Source organism: Tenrec ecaudatus, chromosome 1 (genome assembly GCF_050624435.1).
Source record: "Tenrec ecaudatus isolate mTenEca1 chromosome 1, mTenEca1.hap1, whole genome shotgun sequence".
Classification (NCBI taxonomy): domain Eukaryota; kingdom Metazoa; phylum Chordata; class Mammalia; order Afrosoricida; family Tenrecidae; genus Tenrec; species Tenrec ecaudatus.
The window spans coordinates 17,392,219-17,414,483 of record NC_134530.1 but is presented as its reverse complement, the minus strand read 5'-3'; the positions used below and the strand labels follow the sequence as shown (position 1 = coordinate 17,414,483).

The window sequence follows — 22,265 nt, the reverse complement described above, 5'->3', positions numbered from 1 at the left end:
CTCAAGCCACAGGAGTTATAAAGCCAGAGAGGTTTATTTCTCCAGGTGGTTCTGGTCCATGTGGTCATTCAGAGACAGGTACCTTCCCATTTCCTGTCCCACCCTTTCGGGCAGGCGGAAGCTGGATGGGAGGGAAACGTGGCAAACTACACTACCCTTCATCCCCTCCAGGTTTTTCAGGCCCACCATACTGGGGCAGGGAGTGGGGCGGCGGGGCACAGCACCTAGCTGCAAGGGAGGCTGGCACTTGCTGGTGTGGTGGGCTTCGCATCAGGCAGGGTCAGCTGTTTGAAGCCGCAGGCAACCCCAGGAAGAGAAAGGTGTAGCTCTCTGCTCCCGTCCGAAGTTACACTCTCGGAAACCCGCAGGGACATGCTACACTATCTGGTCGAGTCGCTGTGAGTCACAACTGCCTGGCTGGCAGCGAGTTCGGTTAGGTTACAGTGCTGTCACAGCAGGACAGGCTGGGCGGCAGCAGGTGTTCGTGACTTCAGACATTGGCTGTTCCTCCTCAGTTCACCCACGGAAGTCCCTGGCCGGGCCCGCCTTGCTCTGTGCAGGGGGGCGGGGGAGGTCCTTCAGTTCCAGCTGGTCCTGTTTGGCTGGGTTTGAAGGGGCCCTCTGAGCCTCAATGTCTTCATCTGTCCAGAGCACGGTTGTAGGGTGGAGGCCAGCACTCCTGTGCTGTGGCCTGAATCCCCAGCCAGGGGGTAGGGTCAGGCTGGCACCTGAGGTCTGGAGGGTCCCAGAAGGCCCAATTCCTCGGGGGTGGGCAGGAAATGTTTCTCATACCCGGAGTCAGGCATAGTGGGGGGCTGGGGGGCCTCCAGTCCCGGCGGAGGCTCCATTTCCTGCACCTCCAGGATGGGCATGTCTGAGGGGGGCTGGGCCTGGAACCCCTCCTAGGAAGGGGGTAAGACAGATCCGGCCTCTTGCCTCTTCCTTCCCAGCCTCCCCAGAACCTGCCTCCCAAGCCCCCAGTGGGTCCTGCCCGCCCTGCGTTTCTGCTTACCTCGATAGGGGGCAGGCCAGAATGGCTGTTGGCAGGATCTGGAACATTCTCCCAGACCCAGCGTGGCAGCATTTTGTGCCAAAGGTGGACACACCTGCCAAGCAGGGGTGAGTTAGGGCTGGGGTCCCAGTGACCAGAGAGCCAGGTCCAGGTCACATGATGGTTGCCCTCATGCCTCCCTTCTCCCAAGCTCAGCTCATACCCAGCTGCCCTCCCCAGCCTGGAAGAGGCCAATGTGCCCGAGAGCCTCACCAGCAATAGATGGCTAGGGCCAGGCCCACCAGGAACATGCCCAGCAGCAGGAGGACACACCGCAGAACTTTCCGCTTTACCGTGTTATCTATGGAGATGAGGAGAGGGGGGAAGGGCCATGTTGGATGAGGAGGTAAGGCTTCTGAATGAGATAAGGCTTAGGTGGGGGGGGGGGGTTAAGTGGGGAGGGCTTGTGGCTGAGCAAGGTGACACAAGGGTCAAGGATTGGGGGTCCGGTGAAAGACAGCCATTGCCTGGAAATATAAGGGGACTCTACAAAGTTCATGGACAAATAGCATGAACAGATCATGGATATTTTTCCCAGGGAAAATTTGAAGCCCCCCCCCCACCCCCCCCCGCCGCTTGTACAGACAATATTAAAGAGAATAAGAATTTCCCAAAACATGGTCAAACCATGCCCTCTACTGAGAGGGTGCCCACCTGAATCGCAGGTAATGATTCTAGACCTACCTGCCCCCCTTAACTGGAGCAGGTCCTCTCCTTGCAGAAGCCCCGCTCTCAGCCCCTACCTGGTAGATGCAGCTGGATGCTGGGACCAGGTGGACCCTGTCCTGCCCTGGTGGACGCAGTCATCCACAGCTTGCAGGGACCCCATGGGAGGTTCGGCAGGGTGGCATTCTGGGTGCCAGCACTCACTGAAGGGCACACCAGAGAGGTGGAGGAAGTGAGTAAAGTCCCACCTCAGGGACTTTGTATCTGCTGTTCCCTCAACCTGCACCCCTCTGCCCCCTATATCCACGTGGCTCTTTCCCCGCCTCCTTGAAGTCTTTGTGAAGAAAATGTCACCTCCTTATCCAGGCCTCCCCTGAGCCCCCCCCCTTTAAGACAGCAACCCCGTTTGGAGGATTATTAATGTTCTCTACCATAAAATGCTGGTGATGTCTCTTACGTGAACCAAAAACATCGATAAGCCATAGATCTATGAGTGGATTTGGGGCTCACACTTAATTCTAGCCCCAATCTATGAACAATTTGTTCTTATGACACGGCCCTGCTTGATACCCGCCTTCATGAAGAGATCACTGAAGATATGGGGGCTACGGCAAAGTGTGGTGAAGAAACTAGATGGTGCCTGCCTATCAAAAATAGCAGACATCTAAGTAAGGTGTCACCTAAATTCACGTGAAAGAAGCACAGCAACCCGTGTGACCCAACGACTATAAATAATACAATCAAAACGGAATCAGAGCTTACATTGCAAACACTCGGTTTGCAGAAGGCTATGGATGACAGTGGGAACCCCAAATCCACTTGCAGGGCCCCCACATGGATTAAGCTTCTAGTCAGACCCCTCTAACCAATGACCAGGCATGTGAACAGCCTAGCTTTCTAAGCAGTCCATTACGGCAGATGAAGTTAGGTTAAAATGTAATACTTATCATGTGACCTCCCTTTTGACCCATTTTAAAGGCGCCCTGGTGGCGTAGTGGTTACACGTTGGGCCGAGATCTGCATGGTCAGCAGTTTGAAACCACCAGCCGCTCCTAGGTAGAAAGACCAGGATCCTTTTTACTCCAGGAAATAGTTACCGTCTCGGAAACCCACCAGGGGTCACAATGAGCTGGCATGGACTCAATGGCAGTGCATTTTGATTTTGTTTTGTTGTTGTTTTCATTTTTGCTTTTTAACCCACTTTAAAGTTGTTTCCGTCTTTAACATCTTCTGTTTTCTTGAGTTTCTGTTTGTCTAGCCGTTGCTGTATTTACTTGCTTGTTTGCTTCCTGTTTGTGCTTTGTATGAAATTCAGGATCGGTAGATCCACAGAGGCAGTCACTGGATTGAAAATTGCCCAGAGGCATGACAGGGGCACATGGTGGGGGGGGGGGTCAATGGGGAGCTGAATGAACCACCACGAGTTTGAGAAGAAAATGTTCTGAAATCGATTGCGGCGATGACTGTACCAATCGAAAGATAATGAAATGATCACATTGTCTGACTGGTGAAGCAGATGCCAATAAAACTTTTTGGAAAAAGTAAATTTAATAAAAAATAGAAAACCAACCAAATGAACAATAAAAATCAAATAGCAACCCCTAAAACCCCCAAAAGGTTGGCGGTTGCAGTCCAGCCAGAGGCACCTCTGCGGAGAGCAAAGGCCTGGGGACCCATTGCCGAAGGATCCGGTCACCGGAACCCAGAGAGACAGTTCTGCAGGAGCACATGGAAGATTGCCCTGAGTCCAAATCGACTCCACGGCAACTGGCCCTTGGGTGCGGGTCCGAGCGATTCCGTGTGCTTGTTTTGTAAGGCCTCTCAGGAAAGGGAATAACTACGATCCTGACCTGCAAGTTCCGGAGAATCCAGACAGACTGGGAGTTGGGGAGGCCAGAGGGCCCCTTAGATCAGTGTTTCTCCACCATGACCACCCCCTGGGGTTGGGGTGCTGGAAGGATCCCTAGGGGCTGCAAAAGTTGACAGCCTACCCTTTATCCAGGTGTATGGGCTATGGCACAAACATTTTTAAATGTCAGGTAGGCGCTGAGTAATATTTCTTTTTTTCTGCAGAGGAGCAGTCGGCAGGAGGCCACAGCAGTTTGGAAGCCTCTGCTTTTGACGGACGGTTGTCCTCGGGGACCCGTCAAACCTCAAACCCAAACAGCCCTCCAGAAGTCATCTGTAGACCAACCCACCAACCAGTTTTGTGGAAAAAAGGAAAGTCTGTTACCCTTAAGGAAAAAACCCCCAAAATCAGATAGCTTCAAAAAGTTTGTGGAGAAATCTAGTGGAAAGAGGATAGAATGTTTCCAGGAACTTGTTGAAGCCAGCCTCCTGCTCCCTCTCCCAACCTACCCCTCACGTCAAAAGGGACCAAAATCAAAAACCAAAGTTATTGTCTTCAGGTCCATTCTGACTCATGGCGACCCTATAAAAAAGCGAAAAACAAACTCACTGCCATCGAGTCATTACTGACTTATAGCGACTCCGGTGGGTTTTCCAGAATAGCAAGCCCAGTCACTCTTCCATGGAGCTGCCGATTGCAGCCCAAGGCATAGCCGCTACACCACCAGGGCCCCTCCCATGGCGACCCCGTAGGACAGGGTAAAACTCCCCCTGTGGGTTTCCGAGACTGTAACTCTTGACAGGAGTAGAAAGCCTCCTTTTTTTCTCCCACAGAGCGACTGATAGTTTTGAGCTGCTGGCCTCAAAGTTAGCAGCTCAACCCATAATCACAACGCCACCAGGGTTCCTTCAGAGACTAAAGGGACAACCAAACTCCAATCCGCTGCCCTCGAGACAAGGTGTTGTTTCTGAGACTGTACTGTAACAGGAGAAACAGTTTCCAGGAGGAGAAAGCCCCGTTTTTCTCCCACAGAGCGGTTTTGAACTGGCACTTTGCGGATCGTAACCCAGTGCATGACCACACACCGCCAGGGCTAAAAGCTTCTACCCAAAAGTATGAAAAAAATAAAAAGCATTTGTGATTCTACAGACGAGCCCTATTGACATTGGAGATGGGGGTGGGCCTGTGGGGGGGGGGGGATCGTTTCTCATTTGCCAATGCTTTGCTAGCTTGTTTGAGAAAATAAATAAGTATCAAACGAAACCACCCCGTGGAATTCTGTAATCCTTTCTATCATTTTCCCTTAATCAAACAGGACAGCCGTCTTTCAGTGTCAATAAATATAGATCCCAAGTCCTCATCTTTAATGGACAAATGAAAGTGCATTACACTGAGGGCTGGGCTGGTTTTTATCCTCCAGGGCATAGGTTCCCAAACTTATTTGGCCTACCTCTCTCTTTTCAGGAAAAAAAAATAAAAACAACAAAAATTTTCTCTGGTCCTTAATCCAAGACAGAAAGCAGGTATTTCAAAGCCCTCCTGCCCCCATGGTTCCAGTGCCCTCCATGGGGGCAGTATGTTGCTCCAGGGGGGTCAATGGCATCACCTACTCACCCAGGAGCTGAGGGCGGGGTGTCCAAGGTCCCCTCTGGGGATAAAAGGTGGGAGAGCCTGATGGTGTGGGTCTTTGGGGTCTCAGAGGCAAGGCAGGGAAGCTCACCATTCATGCAGAAGGTGACATCGGTTTCATCCTCAACACACAAAGTGTAATGGGTGAGGTGACCCTGAACTTGGTGCCTTGGGATCTTTCCCCATGCTATGCTGGGGGTCCCTGCAGGGGCATCCTGGAGTCGCCAGAGCTTTGGACCTACGAGGGGTGCTGAGGAGAAAGTCACTGGGTGAGATGTGCGGAGCTACCAGGACCCTCCACCCTTCAGCACCCCCTCTTACCTAGTTCTTCTATGAACCCCCAGACTGAGGGGGCAGGAGCCACTCCCCCAGGAGAGACTGCGGTCACTGTGATCTTATAGGGGACTCCTTTCTTGAAGTTTCCTGGGTAGGGAAGGAGCAAAGCCCAGTTAGAGTTGACGTTGCCTCTCTGCTCATCTCCTACTCCCAGAAAGAGGCCCCAGACTGAAGTACAAGTTCCTTCTGAGAAAGGCGCGCCCAGGCTGAACCAGCAGTGCAGGGTGCAAGGGAGACAAGGAAAACTGCCAGTGTGGGATGTGATATGAGAGCAGTTCCCACCTAGGGGAATTGGGGCGCAATCCCTCTGGGGACCTCTGAGAGGCAGCAGAGAGCATGGAACCTCAGAATCCAGCTACCCTGGGGGCGAGGATGCTGGCGCTGTGATCCAGCAACTCCATCTCTTCCAACTGGTGGAAGGCTTCCCAGCCAGACAAAATGCTCCCGGGAAAACGCTTCCAGAGAAACTCCTGGGAACGTCGAATGCCAATGCCGGTGTTGGATGCTGGGAGGTGGTCCAGACTCGGAGAGGGCATGGCCGCAGGGGCACCCACAGCTCCTGGGCAGCAGGTGAGAAGACCCCTCTTCAAACCCACTGCCTCGGCGTGGCCTTCCCCAGCGGAGAATTGTCCAGAATCACAAGGTCTGTGCTTTAGCCTCGGTGACACAGAGGTTAAAGACTCAGCGGGTAACTACAAGGTTGGCAGTTCAAACCCACCAGCCGGAAGGAGAAAAATGGGCCAATCAGATTTCCATACAAATGGCAAACTTGGAGGCTTTAGGAGGCAGTCCTACTCTGTCCAGTGGGGAGCCCAAATTGGGCTCAACGGGTATGGGCTTGGGGGAGGGGGGCGGTTAACCCATACGTGTAGACTTCCCTACTCGTCCTAATTTCTACCCCGCATCTTTTCACATGCCCTCTTTTTGAAGTGTTCTTCCGGCAACTGACTCCCTTCTACCAAGACCTGGCCCAGAATCCTTTGAGGGCCCCACACCTGAGCCCCAGCCCCTGGGTGGGTGCCACAGTATGCCGAGCCTCAGATACCCCGTCAGCACGGAGCGCAGGGATTTGCTAATCCGCACTAAAGACTTCCACCTGTTTTCTATTGCCTTCGCCAAACTCGTGTGAAACTATTCGCTACAGATTAGCAGGTTCTGGAAAGCACAAGCAAACTGGTGCTTAACTTGTTCACTAGGTAAATACTTCCCTGAACCCATAATTGAGTTCTCAAAACTTCTGCTCTGAGACTCCAGACCCTGCCTGCCTCGCCACGTTCTTGTGCCCTCACTCGGTTTAGTCTCAACTTCCTCTACGGACCAAAGCTGAGGGGCCTCTGCCCTGTGTCCCCCCAATCATCTCCACAGTGTACCCTGCCAGCTAGTCCCCTTGCCCCAGTCTGCTTCCCCGAGGGCGCCTTAAGACCCTTCCACTGCTCAGAAGCTCGTAGGGCTCCCACCTCACTCAGGGTACAAGTCCCTCATCACCCCCTGATCTCATCTGCCTTCAATCACCTCTTCTCACACACTCTGTTCCACCATATGGGGGCCCTTACATACTGGGCCTCTAACATGCCAGCCGTGGACCAGCCTCAGGCCTCCGCACTGGCTGTTCCTTCTACCCAGAAGGCTTTTCCTTTAGACACTCATAGGCCACCCCACTTCAGGTCTTGGTCCAGGAAATCCTTTTCTAACTTCGTCCTCCTCCCTGCCCCACCCCCTTCACTTTTCTACTTTTCTTTGTTGACAGATGTCGCTGCTTGTTTGTTTCAGGGCTTAGCTGCAGGAACCTGATTCAAACAAACAAACAAACCACCTGCCCTTGAGTTGATGCCACCTCATAGTGAACCTCCAGGTAGGCCAGAGTAGAAGTGTTTTGGGGGAGTAGAAAGCCTCATCTTCCCCCCCCCCCCGAGGAGCAGCTGGTAGTTTGGAACTGTTGACGTTGTGGTTAGCAGCCGGACATTGAATCATTATGTCGCCAGGGCTTGTCCCCGAGGCTGACGATGTGGGTCAAACTCTGGTTCTGCTTGCTGTGAGATCTTGGGCAAAGGCTTCACCCTGGCCCGTTTCTTCCTGGGATCATTGAAGCATTATATAACTAACAGAAACTCGCTTTAAAGTGAAGTTCCAAGGATTGACTGTGGATGGTAAATTCCTAGGACACCCAGCTGCCTAGAACGGGAGCTCAATTGGCCTTGATTGCAGGAACGAATGATACTGGACCGAACGACAATTGAACCAGAACACTGCCTCCGCTTTGGCTGCTCTGTAACCAGCCCTGCTTAGCCAGCTGGGATGGGAACCCAGGTGTCCCACCATCTCACCTGACAATAGGACGCTGAGGTTCCCAGTGGGAAGCCAGACCCAGTGGAAGTTCTCAGGGGGGTCTCTGTCCCGAACCCAGTCTACTACGTGCTCCCACGGCCCCCCAGCTTCCTGCCGCCAGGTCACCAGCAGCTTCTTGCCGTCAGAGGTGGTGCTGACTGCCACATCCTGCGGGGCAGCGCCTGGAAAGAGAGGGGGCAGGCAAAGTCTCTGCTGCCCAGATAGCGGGCTCCCCCCCTGCACCTGCAGGGCCCTGTGTGGAGGCCTCTTACCTGAGCATGCCAGTGGGAGGGTGGTGAAAAGCTCCTGCTTCGTGGCGTTGATGGCAGACACCCTGGCCCACTCTGCCTGGGCAGGGATGGAAATGCTACAGCACGGGGTCTCCTTCAGCAGCATCTCCTGATCTCTGACCCCGAACTTGACTCTGTAGCTTAAATGCACACAGGGCCCTGGGGCCTGAGGGAGGAGGGACAAAACACACTAAAAACTCCCTGCCTTCAAGTCTATTCCAACCCACAGCGCCCTATAGGGCACAATAGAACTGTCCCCTGTGGGACGCTGAGGCTGTAACGCTTGAGGAGTAGAAAGTCTCACCTTCCTTAGCCTGGCTGGTGGTTTCTAACTGCTGACCTTGCAGTTCATAGCCCACTACGCCACCTGGGCTCCTGGCGTGGACACTACTGTCCTGTGTGTTTCCCAGTTAATCTTGGCTAGCCGTTGTTGTCCTTGGGACCCCAGTATCCATAGTTCTTAACAAGAGCAAAGCAGTTTTGTGGGGTCCATCAAAGGAGTTTTGTGGGGTCCAACAGGGCTGTTCCAGAGGTGGGACGAGGGTGAGTTGACTGAGTGGTGCAGAATTTAAAGAAGCACCAAAGCCCAGTCACCAGGAGAGATAAGCTAGATCTTAAGGTGACCAGACGTCCAGCTTTTGGCGGACAGTCCCGATTTTTAACAATTTTTCCAGCGTCCCGCAGCATTTTTAAAAAGTCCCAATTTTTGGAAAGAATGCACGACAAGCTAGGGTATATGGTTTTCGGCTGCCATGTGGCTATTTTGCCAGGATATGAGTTATATCAATGGTGTCCCGCTTTACCAATGTTAAAATCTGGTCATTTAAAATGCCTTCTTTTGATAAATCACAATGAACACACACACACACACACCCCATACTCCCCATTTTGGACAAAAGACCAACAACATTTCCAGGGAAGACAGAATCTGGCCTTCCGCTTGCTTGGTCCCTCTGCTACTCTGAGAGAATCGATGTGCAAAAACAGGCAGCTGGCCCATGAGCCACAGTTGGCTGACTTTTTTTCCAAAAAAGATCTTGGCTTAATGAGGTTCGCTCTCGAGGACTGAGTTCTTGGGCTCGCCTTAAATTGTGTGCCCTGGGCCAGTGCCTTTGCCCCCCTCCAGTTTGGTCCCTGGGCTTGGCTTAGGGATCTCACATTCCTCACTGTGTTGTAGCGGAGTGGGGATGCAGCACTAAGAAAAAGCGGGTGCCCTGGGGGAGGGGGGGGGTCTTTGGGGGTTATCAAAGTTTGGTATTTAGGAGATAAGAGCCAGATATGACCTTGTGCGGGGAAACAAATGTTTCCACATCCCTCTGGGACTTTCGATTGTTATCTCCTCTGAAAATGTACAAAGTAACAAAAGCAGAAAACAATCAATGCAGGCTGCCTGGACAGAGACGTGAGGGCTGGAGCTCAGGCATCTATCTGGGGCCATGAGGCAACCAGCCAACAGTGTGGTGGTGGAGCGCCACACCAGCGGTTCTCAACCTGGGGGTCGAAGGACTCTTTCACAGGGGCCAATTTGTCTCAGTAGCAAATTGACAGTGATGAAGTCGCAACGAAAATAATGTTATGGTTGGGGGTCCCCACCACATGAGGAACTGTATGAAAGGGTCGTGGCATGAGGTCGTGGCTCTACATGGACCCCACCTGCCAGCACTTAAACTCCCTTTCTGTAAGAGAAACCGTAGAGACGCGTGATTGATCCTTGCAGCTCACCTTCCACAGAAGCAGGGCTTTCTGTTCATCTGCGGTCTCACACAGGTTCCCGAACACCCACACTTCTTTTGGAGCTGATGGGGAGGAAGGAAGGGGAAGTAAAATAGACCAGCCGTCCAGAAACTGGGGTGCGGGTTTGGGGGCAAGCCCAAGAGCCTCACCGGAGGGTGGCGTCTGGAAAGACAGGATGGGGCTCCACTGGCCCCACAAGTCCTCTTCGGCTCGCATCCGACAGCGGCCGGACATCTCATAGCCAGTGGCTAACTCCAGGTCCTGGATCTCAACCGGAACCAGGGGTCTTGACTTCAGTTCTGGCTCCAGCTGGGGAGGGGGTGAGATGGGGAAGAAGGTGGGGGCTGAGGCTAAGCTGAGAGCACTTGACCATAGAGTAGCTAGTTCCTGGGTGCCAGCAGGGTGACCACCTGTCCTGTTGCCAGGGACTGAAGAGGCTCTCCAGACAACGGCCTTTCAGTTCCAGGCCAACTAGCTGGGCGCCCGGGGTACCACTGCCCCACAAGCACTGCCATTGATCAAGGCGACCCTCTAACGACCTTATCCTCTAGGAAAAGGTAGAATGGCCCTTGTGAGTTTCTGAGATGATCACGCTTTCTGTTTTGTTTTTTTTTTAATTATTCAGTGGGTTTATTATATTGTTAAAGAGTTGTGAGATCATCACTGCAATCAATTTTAGAACCTGTTTCTCTTTCTTGTGTTCATTATTATGAGCTCCCCACCCCCCTCCAGCCATGATTCTAAGAAACTACTCGACCAATCACTGTCTCTATCGATTTATCCATCCTGGATTTCATATACAGAAAAAGAAACCATCACTCCGTCTGAGGCTGGAAAGCCTGATGCTTCTCCCCCCTTCGTCCCCCACCCCCCGACCCCGGAGTGGTTGGTGGTATCGAAGGGCTGGCTGGCCTTGCAGTTTGCAGCCCAGCACGTCACCCATGGAGCCACGTGGGCTCATGCCGCAGCAACTGATCTGCTTCCTATTCTCCTTATTTTGACCCGAGAGGATCCTGAGGCTCAGAGAGGTGAAGCAAGTTTCCCAAGGTCACACAGCTGGTGTGTCCCGGTGCTGGGAATCCTTGAGAAAATGTCCCAGTAAGATGTCTCTCGCCTTTCTGTGATCAAATAAAAGTCCTCCAATCGCTGAGTGAACCCTCAAAGAACAGGTCAGCAGGCCTTGTCTCAGTGCCTTCCATTCCCATGACTAAATCCTGCGTCAGCCCTGACAGATGTCAAGTCTCTCTTTCTCTCTAAATTAAAGCTTTCACTATTGTTCTAGCTGAACTGGACCCAGGCAGTCAGATCCCAAAGTCTGCATCTACCACATAAAAGACAATAGCCAATCATGAGAGTAGCAATACCAGGAGGGGAAGGTGGGGGGAGAAAGGGGGAACCGATCACAATGATCTACAGAGAACCCCCTCCCAGGGGGATGCACAATAGAAAAGTGAGTGAAGGGAGACAGAGGTCGGTGTAAGACATGAAAAAAAAATGTTTTTATAAATTACCAAGGGATCATGAGGAGGGGGCAGGGGAGGAAATGAGCTGATACCAAGGGTTCAAGTAGAAAGAAAATGTTTGGAAAATGCTGGTGGCAACATATGTACAGATGTGCTTGACACAATGGATGGATGGATGGATTGTGACAAGAGCTGCATGAGCCCCCAATTAAATGACTTAAATTAAAGACAATGATGGGGACAGTGACATTTCATTGTGCGTTTCATGTCAAGAGCTATGGCTGGGGCAGCTGGTTGTCTCCAACATCCATTCTTTCTCTGGACATAGAGTTCCTGCATATTAGTCAGCCACATGGCCGCCATGAATACAGACACCATTTCTCAGCACCCCATGCAGGCAAGTGAGGTCATGCGACTGCACTCTGTCCCATTAGAGATGGACACAACTTCTGAACGGTACGCTTCCAAACTGTGCTCTTCAAATGCAAGGGCAGGTCTCCTTAATCCTAATGCAGCCACCTTGCTGGGTCACCTCGGGAAAGTTGCTTAACTTCCCTGAAGTTCAGCTGCCTCAACTCTAAAACAGGGAGGGTGATCATGAGCATCCTCGCTGAGTGCCGAACTCAGCACCCGACACACAGTAGGTGTTCAGAAGTGCCAGCTGCTTTTCTTTTATTTATTTGGAGTATTTACGAGAAGTCAGGCCCTTCTCCTCCTCCTCTGTGAAATGGGTAGATGTAAAAAAGCACGTCAAAGCGTTTTTGCAAGGATTCAATAAGTCCCTGTTTGGTGTGGGAATTAGGGTCGACTCTGGTTTGGCAGTTAAGGCCTAGTAGTCTCCCATGACATGACTAGCACAGTGTAATCAACCTGTAATGGGAGCTGCTGGGAGCAGACAATCCGTTGTAAGGAGATTACAGTGGAGTGTAACTCCCTTCTCCAGGTTACAACCCTAATGCAATTGAAAGGAAAGTTGCTTATGAGTGTGACCTAATCCCTATAGAAATGGACACTGTGGGGGAAGTTTGCTTGTTTTTTGCTGGGTCTGGACTTGAGCTAACAGCCTGCCGATCCTGGGAGCCATCATTGGGCCTGGCATCTACCCTGGTCATGCCATTGGGTAAGCATTAGACTACCAACCACAAGTTCTTTGGTTCAAACCCACCAGCTGCTTCCTGAGAGAGGAAGAGAGGTTATCTGCTCTCATAAGCCTGGGACGCCCTCTAGGAGCACTGGTGGCAGAGTGGTTACATATTGGGCTGCTAACTCCAAGGTCAGCAGTTTGAAACCACCAGCTGGTCCTTGGGAGAGAGATGGGGCTTTCTACTCCCATGAAGTTACAGTCTTAGGAACTCACAGGGGCAGTTCTACCCCGTGGCATCATCTTGAAGGCAGTGTTTGGGTTTTGGTGTGGGAATCCACTCAGCGGCTGCAGGTTTTTATTAGTCGTCCTGTGTCCTATGTACAGCATTATGAGGTGTGACTTGCTGGTGTTCTCCTTCCTGAATGTCATGTTCCCACCCCTTAAAGACAAATAGCAACCAAGTTCATAAAAATACTGCCGATAAAAAGTCGTAATAATGAAAATCGGGGTGTGGGGTATTTGACTTACATCAGAACTGACTTAGGATAGAGAAGTCATGGGAATGGAACCCCTGGATGTGAGGCCTGCCAACCGGTAGTCTTTGAAGGTTAACTTAAGCTATTGGAGGACTTTGAGTTGTCCATCAAAGGGCTGGAGGAAGTCGAGTGAGTTTCTCAAGGATTCCAAGGAGAATCTGGGTCCGAGTGCATGGAGTCTGGGGGGAGATGTTTAGCTCAAGCTGACTTGGGCAGGAATGGAGAGTGGGCAGGGCTGGAGTTGGCCTTGGCCTTTTGATGTAGAAGTGATGTCCCAACGTGCTGACCCCTGACACTCACCAGGGTCCAGGGTTCCTCCTGGCATCTTCGATAGTAGAACTGGCAGACCATGTCCTCCTGATGGGACAGCCAGGTGGGTGGAGTCCAATGGACAACAGTCTCCAGGGGCTCATCCTCTGAAAACTCCAGATCCGGGCACAGCCAGGGGGCGTCCAGCTTCACTAGGGATGGGGCAGCCATGGGGCACTGAGCCAGGGCCTCCAGGACTGCCCACCCCACACAGCGAGCCCTCTCACCACATGTTACCTCGGGTTGCCAGGTTCACGGAGATTTGGGGCCAGAGAGGCCTGCCTGCCTTGGTCCCCCAGACAAGAAGCGTGTCAAACTCGGTGAATTGTTCCCGTGGGATGATCACCCAGCTCTGCCTGGCGGGCACTGCCACGACCTGGGATCTGTTGAGATGGCTGTGGGACGGGGGTACATTGGGCTGGCCTTGGAGGCTGGCACAGAGGCGTGCAGGGTCTGAGAGATGTGGGTTTCAAATCCCAGCTCTGCTGATTCAGTGCTGTGTGACATTGAGCCCTGAGGCTCTTAAGTCTCGGTGCCTCAGATTCGTCAGCTATCATATGATGCAGTACACCGAGAGGATCAGGGGAGGGGACCCCTAATAACCTTGGGGTACCGTCTGTGTTAGAGAAGGTGATACACGTTAGGTTACCATCATGGATTGAATTGTGTGCCCAGCCAGTGTGTGGGTTATAAACCCTACTCTCGGCCCATGGCAGAGGGAGTCCTGGTGTACTGTCAGTTAAACACTCGGCTGTTATCTGTAAGGTCAGTGGTCCAAACCCACTCCAAGAGAGAAAGATAAGGCTGGCTGTTCCCCTAAAGATTTATGGTCTCTGAAACCCTAAGGAGCAGTTCTATGGAATTCTATGGGGCCCCTTCCATTGCCATCAAGTCCATTCTAGCTCCCTAGGATTGACTAGAACTGACTCTGTGGGCTTCTGAGACTGTGACTTGCCAAGAGTAGAAAGCTTCCTCTTTCTCCCATGGAGCAGCTGGTGGTTTTAAACTGGTGACCTTTGGGTTGTTAGCATCCCAACTTGTTACCCACTCAGCCACCAGGGCTCCCTAGGAGTCTTAATCAAGTGAAAGGGTTATAATGGTTATCAATGCGATACAATCCTATTTGAGAATGGGCTGCCATATATATATATATATATATATATATATATATATATATATATATATATATATATATATATATTTAGGTGAGATTCCTGTAGAGTATGCCTGGAATCAGTCTCTCTTAACCTGCAAAGTGAAATTCAATGACATCGCTTCTTGGCCTTTGGGCTAAGATCAGTGGTAGAAACTCAGTGCCAGTTAGCAGCAGAGATGGGGCAGGATAGATGCTGAGACTTGAGGGCACGTGACATCAACGGGCAGAGTGTTGACAATGCCGGAAAGAAGCAGCTAAAGAAGATGGAGGGAGGCCACAGAGTCGCTGGATCAAGAAGAACGAGTCGAGATACAGTCATTTCCAGAGGTAGCATCTGAGCAAGAACCGGTGGTATTGAAGGCAGAACTCCAAGCTGCACTGAAGGCAGTTGGAAAAACAGGGTCCTAGGAACCCCTGGGACCAAAGGAAATGTTTCTACAAATTGATGCAGGGTCACAAGCCCTCGCTCGCCAAGGCCAAGGCGTGGAGAAGAACCAAGTGGAAGAGATCCCTATCTGTGCCCATTCCAAAGAACGGTGACTCAGAGAAATAATCAAGACCATATCATGAGGGCTGGAGGTCCCTGGTCAATGGTTACAGCAATAGATCCATAGGGAGCTGGATTCAGAAGAGACCATGGGGAAAAAAAATTTTAAAAATAAATTAAATAAAAATAAATAAATTTTTTAAAAAAAGAAGAGACCATGGGACAAAGGACACCCTTGCTGATGTCAGATGGATCTTGGCCAAAAGCAGAGAGTACGGGGGAGATGTTTACTTGTGCTTGAATGACTGGGCAAAAGTACTGGGACTGTGTGGATCATGACAGCCTATGGATAACAGTGGAAAGAGCAGGCCTTGCAGGAGACTCCATTGTGTTCCCGGGAAACCTGGGCAGAGGCAACGAGGCAGTCGTTCGAACAAAACAAGGAGACACGGCATTCGCGTCAAATTGGGAAGGGTGTGCAGCACGGTTGTATCTTTTCTCTATACGTAGTTTGCATTCTGAACAAATCAACTGAGAAGCTGGACTCAATGAAGAAGCATGCGACATCGGGACTGGAGGAAGACTTGTGCCAGCCTGTGATATGCAGATGGCACAGCCTGGCTCCATGCAAGCCAAGAAGGATTAAAGCCCTTACTTACTGATGAAGGTCAAAGACGACAGCAAGCACAGCAGTGCCACCCAAACAGAACAATTTTAACCAGCCCAGGAAGGTGAGACTGCAAGTTCCTTCAGGTGATGTACCCCTACCCAAGTCAATAGAAGTAAGACTTCACCCTGCCCCCCCCCAAAAAAAAGAATTTCAATTACAACACACAAGTGGACCAAGAGACAACATGATGAACAACAGAGGGAAGATGGAAGTGTTCCAGGATTTCAATTCACTTGGCTCTACCGCCAGTGTTCATGGAAGCAGCAGTCAAGAACTCAGACGGCATATTGCACTAGACCAGTCTGCCGGACACGACCTTTTGAAAGAGTAAAAGACCCAAGATGTGACTTTGCGAACGAACGAGCTTACTCATGTCATCGTATCTTCAATCACCTCCTATACGCGTGCAAGCTGGACGGCGAATATGGAAGAATGGAGAAGAATCGGTGTCTTTGGTTTAGGATGTTGGTGACTATCGAAAGTACCACGGACTGCCAGGAAAACAAACAAACAAAAAAGTCTGGGAAGAAGTGCCCCCAGAATGTTCCTTAGAAGCCAGGGTGGCAAGGACCCCTGTACTTTGAACACGTATCGGGAGAGACCCGATCTCTGCGAAAGCAGAGAGCCAGGGAAAAGGGGGCAGAACCTCCATGAGCTGCATTAGCATAGCAGCTGGGAGAATGAACTTCACCAGAGCCGTAATGGCGAGGGTGGCTCAGGACCAGTCAGAGTGGCTTTGCAGGGTTGCTATGCGTCGGAAGTGACAGCAACACACAATCGCACAAATCCGTCCCCCCACCAGATGGCAGCGTGCACTGAAAGTGGGATGGGAGCTTTCTACTAGATTCCAGAGGTTAAAAATATAAGTCGACATGCTACATCCCATACATCATGAACTGGTTGAAAGGCAGCAGCTCTAGATAATGAAGATCTCTAATACACATTTGCATTTGTTCCATTATTCAAGCACAAAATTTTCATATTTAGTGGGTCAGGCCCTGGTCTATAAACTTGGGATAGAGCTAGGGCCCAAACAGACTAAGCCCCACGCTCTGGGTCTGCAACACCAAGGGTGAGTTCCACGTGGGCTGATAGTAAGAGATTCTAAGCTCAAGGACGAAGAGAAGAAGACGGTGTGGTGGTGGAGCAGGTTGAGTGAGAGGGTGGTCAAGAAATAAACGCCTGAGACAGTGAGTGGGGAGAACTTTCCAGGCAGAGGACGCAGGCAGAGCAAAGGCCCTGAGGCTGGTCCATGGCCTGGTTTATTGGAACACTGCAGAGGCCAGAATGGTCTGTGGCCCCAGGGCGGACATGGGCTTTTGCCTGGAGGCCGGTGGGAGCCATGGAGGGTTCTAAGTAGAGGAGGGTAGTGGCCTGACTCACTCCCTCACTCACTCCCTTAGCTGCTGGGGGAGGAGGGGATGGAAACACACTGGGAGGGGGTGAGAGTAGGGTCTAGGCAGAGGCCATTGCATTGATCCAGGTGGGAGATCCTGGGGGAGGAGAGGCTGGATCTGGATGGGGATGAGGGTGGTGGGCAGAAGTACCAGATTCTGGATAACATGCAAGATGGAAGCTCCTGAGTTCAGTGAGGGAGCAGACATGGAGGAGTCAGCAAGACGAAGACTCTCCCAGGTTTGGAACTGAAAGGTTTAAAACGGAGGCTTGATCAAGAAGCGAAATGAACACCTGCCAAGAGTAGGCAGGGCTGTGGAAACACTGACAGGTAATGTGAAACAGTGTATCTGCTGTGGAAACAGACTAGCAATTTGTGGAAAAGTTCAACAGTTACCATGTAACCCAGCAGTTCTCCTAGGTCTCTACCTCAAAGAATTGAAAACAGGTGTTCAAACAGACACAGCCATCCCTAAAGGCCAAGAGGTGAGAACCGCCCAGACAACCGTCAGTGGATACAGGAAAAGTGGTATCTTCACATCAGGGACTCTTACTTGGCCAAGAAAGGAATGAGTGACGTACTGGTCCGTGCAACAGCATGGCGGACACGACACTGCATGAAAAGAAGCAAGACACAAAAGGCCACCAAGTGCATTCATCTGAAAGGTCTAGAATAGCCAATCCATAGAGACAGAAAGCAGATTCGTGACTGCCCGGGGGTGGGGGGCAAGGGGAGAAAGGGGGTGGGGGAGGGAGTGGCTACAGTGTGAGTCAGTGGTTTCCTTGGGGGATAAGGAAAACAAATGTTCAAAAAGAAAAGAAAAAAAGAAATGTTCGTAACTCGATAAAGCCTCCAGGCGATGCTTGCACAACCTGGTGAATGTCCCAAATGGCAGTCTTTCCCTTTAAAATGATTCTTTTTAATGGATTATGAATTTTGTCTCATTCAGGTAAGTTTTCTTTCAGAAGAGTCCCTTAACACGTGGGTGGGTGTGGTGGTGGCTGTTTACCCCAGTGATAGAAATTTTCAAACGGGACCTGGCTAACCCCTCAACCCCCACCCGTGAAAAACCCTTAGACCTCATTCCCACCTTTCGGGGCCACTTCTACTCCTCCATGACTTAGCAGCATTTGAACTGGGAAACTTCCAGGGGTGATGCATCTTTAAGGGGTGCCTGTCTCCCTCATGGGCTGAGACCCGGGAGGACAAAGGTTTCTGTCTGTCTCTTTTCAGGCTACTGCACTGCCAAATGCACACAGGTCTTTTCAGGTGCGCAGAGAAGCTAGGTTATCAGCCAGCCTAAGGTCACCCTGCCGGGAAAGCACCTCTTAATCTCCATGAATTTAATTCGCTGGACCTTCAGAACCGTTTCTGTGATGAGCATCATGTAATGGGACGACATGCGGACTCACAGAGGAACTAGTGCTTCGTGGTACAAGGGCTTGGAGTTGGAGGGGCGACAGGGATCAGGACCCCATCCCCCTGATGCCTGTTTCCCATGCTCCCTGGAGTACTCACTATTTCTGGCTCTGGAAGTGCACCGCGGAGGGGGCGCCCGGGTCTCCCAGAGGCTCCCAGGAGCAGTTCAAATCCCTGGAGGCGCCGGCTCGGTAACACTGCATCCTCGGAGCAGGGTTGCCTGGAAGGACCCCCCGCCGCCCCCATGTCACTGCCCAAGCTGGCCGGCCGCTCGCTCCCGGGTCTCGGATGGAAGGGACCCGCGCAGGAGTGGGGCGTGGGGGCGCCCCTACTCCGCTCCAGGACCACACTCCGCCCTTCTGCGAGTGCCTGCCACATCCTGTCGCTGCCCCCACCCCACGCACCCCACCAGCTCGGGGTTCCCCAGCTCCGGTGGCTGGCAGCTTCGAAGGGGTCGGAGGGGCGGCGTCGGGACCACTCTGTCTGCAGACTTTTTAGCGGACGGGTGGGGGGCACTTACACAAAGGGGAGGACGGCGGCCGAGCGCCCCAAGCGGGAGCCCGGCAGACTCACCCTGGGGATGCGTCCGGCGCCACAGCAGAAGCAGCAGGGGCAGCAGGCGGAAGGGGACGGCCAGGACCCCCTGCATGGCGCCCCAGCGCAGCCGGCCAGGTGCCCCGGGCACCTTCGCTGGCTCGCGGCTCCCGCCGGAGGCGGCCGCCGCGGGAAGCAGTGTCGCCGCCCCCCACCCGCCTCCGTACCTAGCTTCGCTCGGTCCCCGCCCCTTCCCCTTGAGGGAGGAAAGTCCCGAGGCATTGGGCTGGGGAATGGAGTGCAGAAGCCACGTGTGGGGGGCGCCGAGGGCGAGGTGGCCTCCCCAGCAACACCAACACACCAACACACACACAACACACAGAGGGGCTAAAAGTCCTTCTACACTTTTATTAGCCTCCAGGGTAACAGACTTTTGTGGGAGGTTGGGGAGCCCGGAAGGGGGCGTGTGGAATGGGAGGGCATGGGAAAGGAGGTAGCTAGGGGCGTCAGGGGGCAGGGATACCCTATGGGTAGCTGCCCCATGGAGGGCTGGACAGAGAGCCAGCTGGCTCAAAACTGAGACCATGTCTGGTATGTGGCCCAGCGTCCCTCAGGGTGGAGCCCACTCCTCCTCAGGGGCCGTGAAGGGCTGATGAATGGAGAATCCAGGCGAGTGGACTTCAGGGGGCCGTCCCTCTGCTGGCTGGCCCCCGAGTTAGCAGAGGCTGCTGATTTCATTCTTGCTGCAGCCCCACCGGCAGCAATTGTGGGAGAGGCCACCCAGAACATCACGGCCACCCCGCAGAGCACCCGGGGTTCCTGGCCAGCCGGGCCGGCCCCCATAGAAGGCTTGAGGGGACTTGGTCAGGGCCATCCATTCGCTGGAGGACACTGCGTCGTCCAGCTCACTGGCCAGGCCGTCCGAGTCTGCTTCAGCGTTTGAGAAGGAAACGGCTGCAAAAGATGAGTTGTGTTAGTGCTTGGGCCCCTCTCTGGACTGGTCTGGCTGCTTCTCAGTTCTTCTGTGGTTTCCTCTTCTGTCAAATGCTTTCTTCCAATGGGGACTGGGTTCAAATTCCAGCTCTGCCACCGATTCCAATGGGCAGGTTATTCAACCAACCTGAGCTTGACTTTCCTCTCTTATCGCCCACCCCCCACCTCCAACTCCTGCACTACCCAAGGAGCCCTGGTGATGTAGTAGTGGTTATGAGTGGTTATGCACATGTGGGGCTTCGAACCTCCAGGTCGGCAGTTTAAAACTACCAGCCTCTCCTCCAAAGAAAGACGAGGCTTTCTACTCTACTCTCACAAAGATGTAGCCTCCGAAACCCACAGGAGTATGTAGCCAGGCTGAGGAAACATGAATGGGAGCTCTCTGAGTTGGAGAGTAAGCAAGTGCCTTTGCTTCTCTTAGCCTGGGGTGGCGGTGGTGGAGGTGGTGGTGCTGGTGGAGGTGATGGTGCTGGGGGGGGGGGGGGAGGAGGAGGAGAGGGTTGGCTGTTGAATAGGGCCAATAACTCCCACCTTCTTGGGCTTTATAGGGGTACATGTTTTTTGTGGTCGTTAACCACAAAAAAACTGAGACCATGTCTGGTATGTGGCAGATGCCCTCCTCAGTCTGTTGATGACTGGGCCCACACCTAACTGTGTGCCAGGCACTGGTTTAAGCACTTCCGTGGATGGGCTCCTTCCTTTATTCTTTTCAGTGTCAATGTTATGAGGTGAAGCTGCCACCTCATTTCCCAGGTAGGAAACAGACACCTAAGAGGTGGAATAATGTACAAGGACATGCAGGTATTGTATTGAAGAGCGGCTGTTTGAACACACACACACACACACACACACACACACAGAGCCATGTGCTTCTATACCTCTGTCTCATCACCAACATCTATTTCCTGCCAGGCTTCCGCCCCTGTTGACACCAGACTTCCTGTCCCCTACCTTCCCCAGACCGAGCCCCTTATCCTGCATAAACCATGGCCTTATCTGTTCTGACACAACTATGTCACTAAACAACGACTGTCCTTCCTGTGTCCCATAGACCCCAGGGCTCCGACCGAGGAAGTCACTTTTAGGAGAGATACCAATTTGAAAGTGAAGCCTGGCCCCAAACCCTATGGCGGCCCATGTGTCGCCTGCCCCAGAGGACTGCCCCATAGTGGCATCCCCTGGAGTAGGGCAAACCCTTCTCAACACAGGTAGAGATGTGCTGGGACATCTGGCCCATCATCCCCTGTGCCCTTGTGAGGCTGGACTGCTCTCCCAAGCTGGGTGTGGGAGGCCCCTGGCCCCGAGTCCCTGCCCTCATCTTTGTCTCTGGATCCTAGGGCCCAACCTGCCACCTGGCCCCCACCTGCCCAGCCTCACCTATAGCTTCGTCGGTCAGGATGTCCGCCCGTCTCCACCGGGAGCCTCCGCAGATGAAAATGACCGCTCGGATAAACTCGCGGCCACAGAGCTTCACGCCGTAGGGGGCCGCTCTGGCCTCGGCCTGCAGCCACAGCTCCCCGGCCAGCACCCACACGGCCAGCAGCAGCAGCAGCGTGCGCTTGGTCATGCTGGACAGAAGAGCCTCCGACCCAGGAACAGGCTCCTGCACTGGCAGCTTCTGCGGGTGGCGATTCCACTGCCTCTGGGCACCCCCATTTATATCTCCTGGCCTCCCCCCACTTGTATGCAGGAGTTGAGTGACCTCCTTTATCTCCCTCAGCACAGGAGAGATGAGCATGCCCCCCACCCCCGAATCTGACTTTTCCCATTCCGGGACCAAGAGATAACCTTTCACCAGGCACAGAGTGATGTGGCCAGCTCATTGGCATCTTCCACGCAGACAGGCGAGAAACAGTCTCATTTCAGACCCAGCCCAACTCCCGACCCCACAAAGCTGAGTGAGGGGGCACAGCCAGACCCTGTCGGGTGGGCCTCCAACATCTCTTCTGTAAATTATAAATGAAAATACATGAATAAAGATAGTAATCAAAGCAGTAGCAGTGAGCGCTCCACACACACCCCCCCCGCCCCCCGCCCAGTACAGGCTACGGGGCCAACAACCGATGACAATGGGACTCAGCGTGGAGCCAGCATTAGAAAGTCCTGGGGGAGCTGATTAAAACACGGATTTCTGGACCCCCATCTCCTGCAGAGCTGGGATTCCATAGGGCCGGGGCACCCAGCAGTCTGTATTTCTAGTATTTTCCCCGGGGATGCTGCCCCTCCCTGGGGCAGACTTTTCTTCGAAAGCATGCTTAGTGTCTGTAAGAGAACATCTCATTCCAACATCTTTTCCACATCTAATTCAGCGCCTGTCATCATTATTATGTTAGGCAGC

General features: G+C 52.7%; 2 protein-coding genes across 2 annotated transcripts; both read right to left on the bottom strand.

The window, feature by feature from the left end:
• Positions 1 to 45: 45 nt before the first annotated feature.
• On the bottom strand, positions 46 to 19,049 carry IL27RA (interleukin 27 receptor subunit alpha). The gene is made up of 14 exons (XM_075547472.1): positions 18,974 to 19,049; positions 18,500 to 18,620; positions 13,510 to 13,667; positions 13,264 to 13,424; positions 10,030 to 10,189; positions 9,869 to 9,942; positions 8,129 to 8,312; positions 7,856 to 8,038; positions 5,517 to 5,618; positions 5,287 to 5,445; positions 1,795 to 1,920; positions 1,265 to 1,352; positions 1,013 to 1,106; positions 46 to 902 (listed from the first exon to the last, which is right to left on the bottom strand). Exons 1-14 carry the CDS (start codon positions 19,047 to 19,049, stop codon positions 717 to 719), a joined length of 1,872 nt encoding a protein of 623 aa, XP_075403587.1. The 3' UTR covers positions 46 to 716.
• A 505-nt stretch (positions 19,050 to 19,554) lies between these two features.
• Positions 19,555 to 21,494, bottom strand: RLN3 (relaxin 3). The gene is made up of 2 exons (XM_075536837.1): positions 21,305 to 21,494; positions 19,555 to 19,888 (listed from the first exon to the last, which is right to left on the bottom strand). The coding sequence occupies exons 1-2, from the start codon at positions 21,492 to 21,494 to the stop codon at positions 19,650 to 19,652; spliced, it is 429 nt and encodes a 142-aa protein (XP_075392952.1). The 3' UTR covers positions 19,555 to 19,649.
• Positions 21,495 to 22,265: the final 771 nt, after the last annotated feature.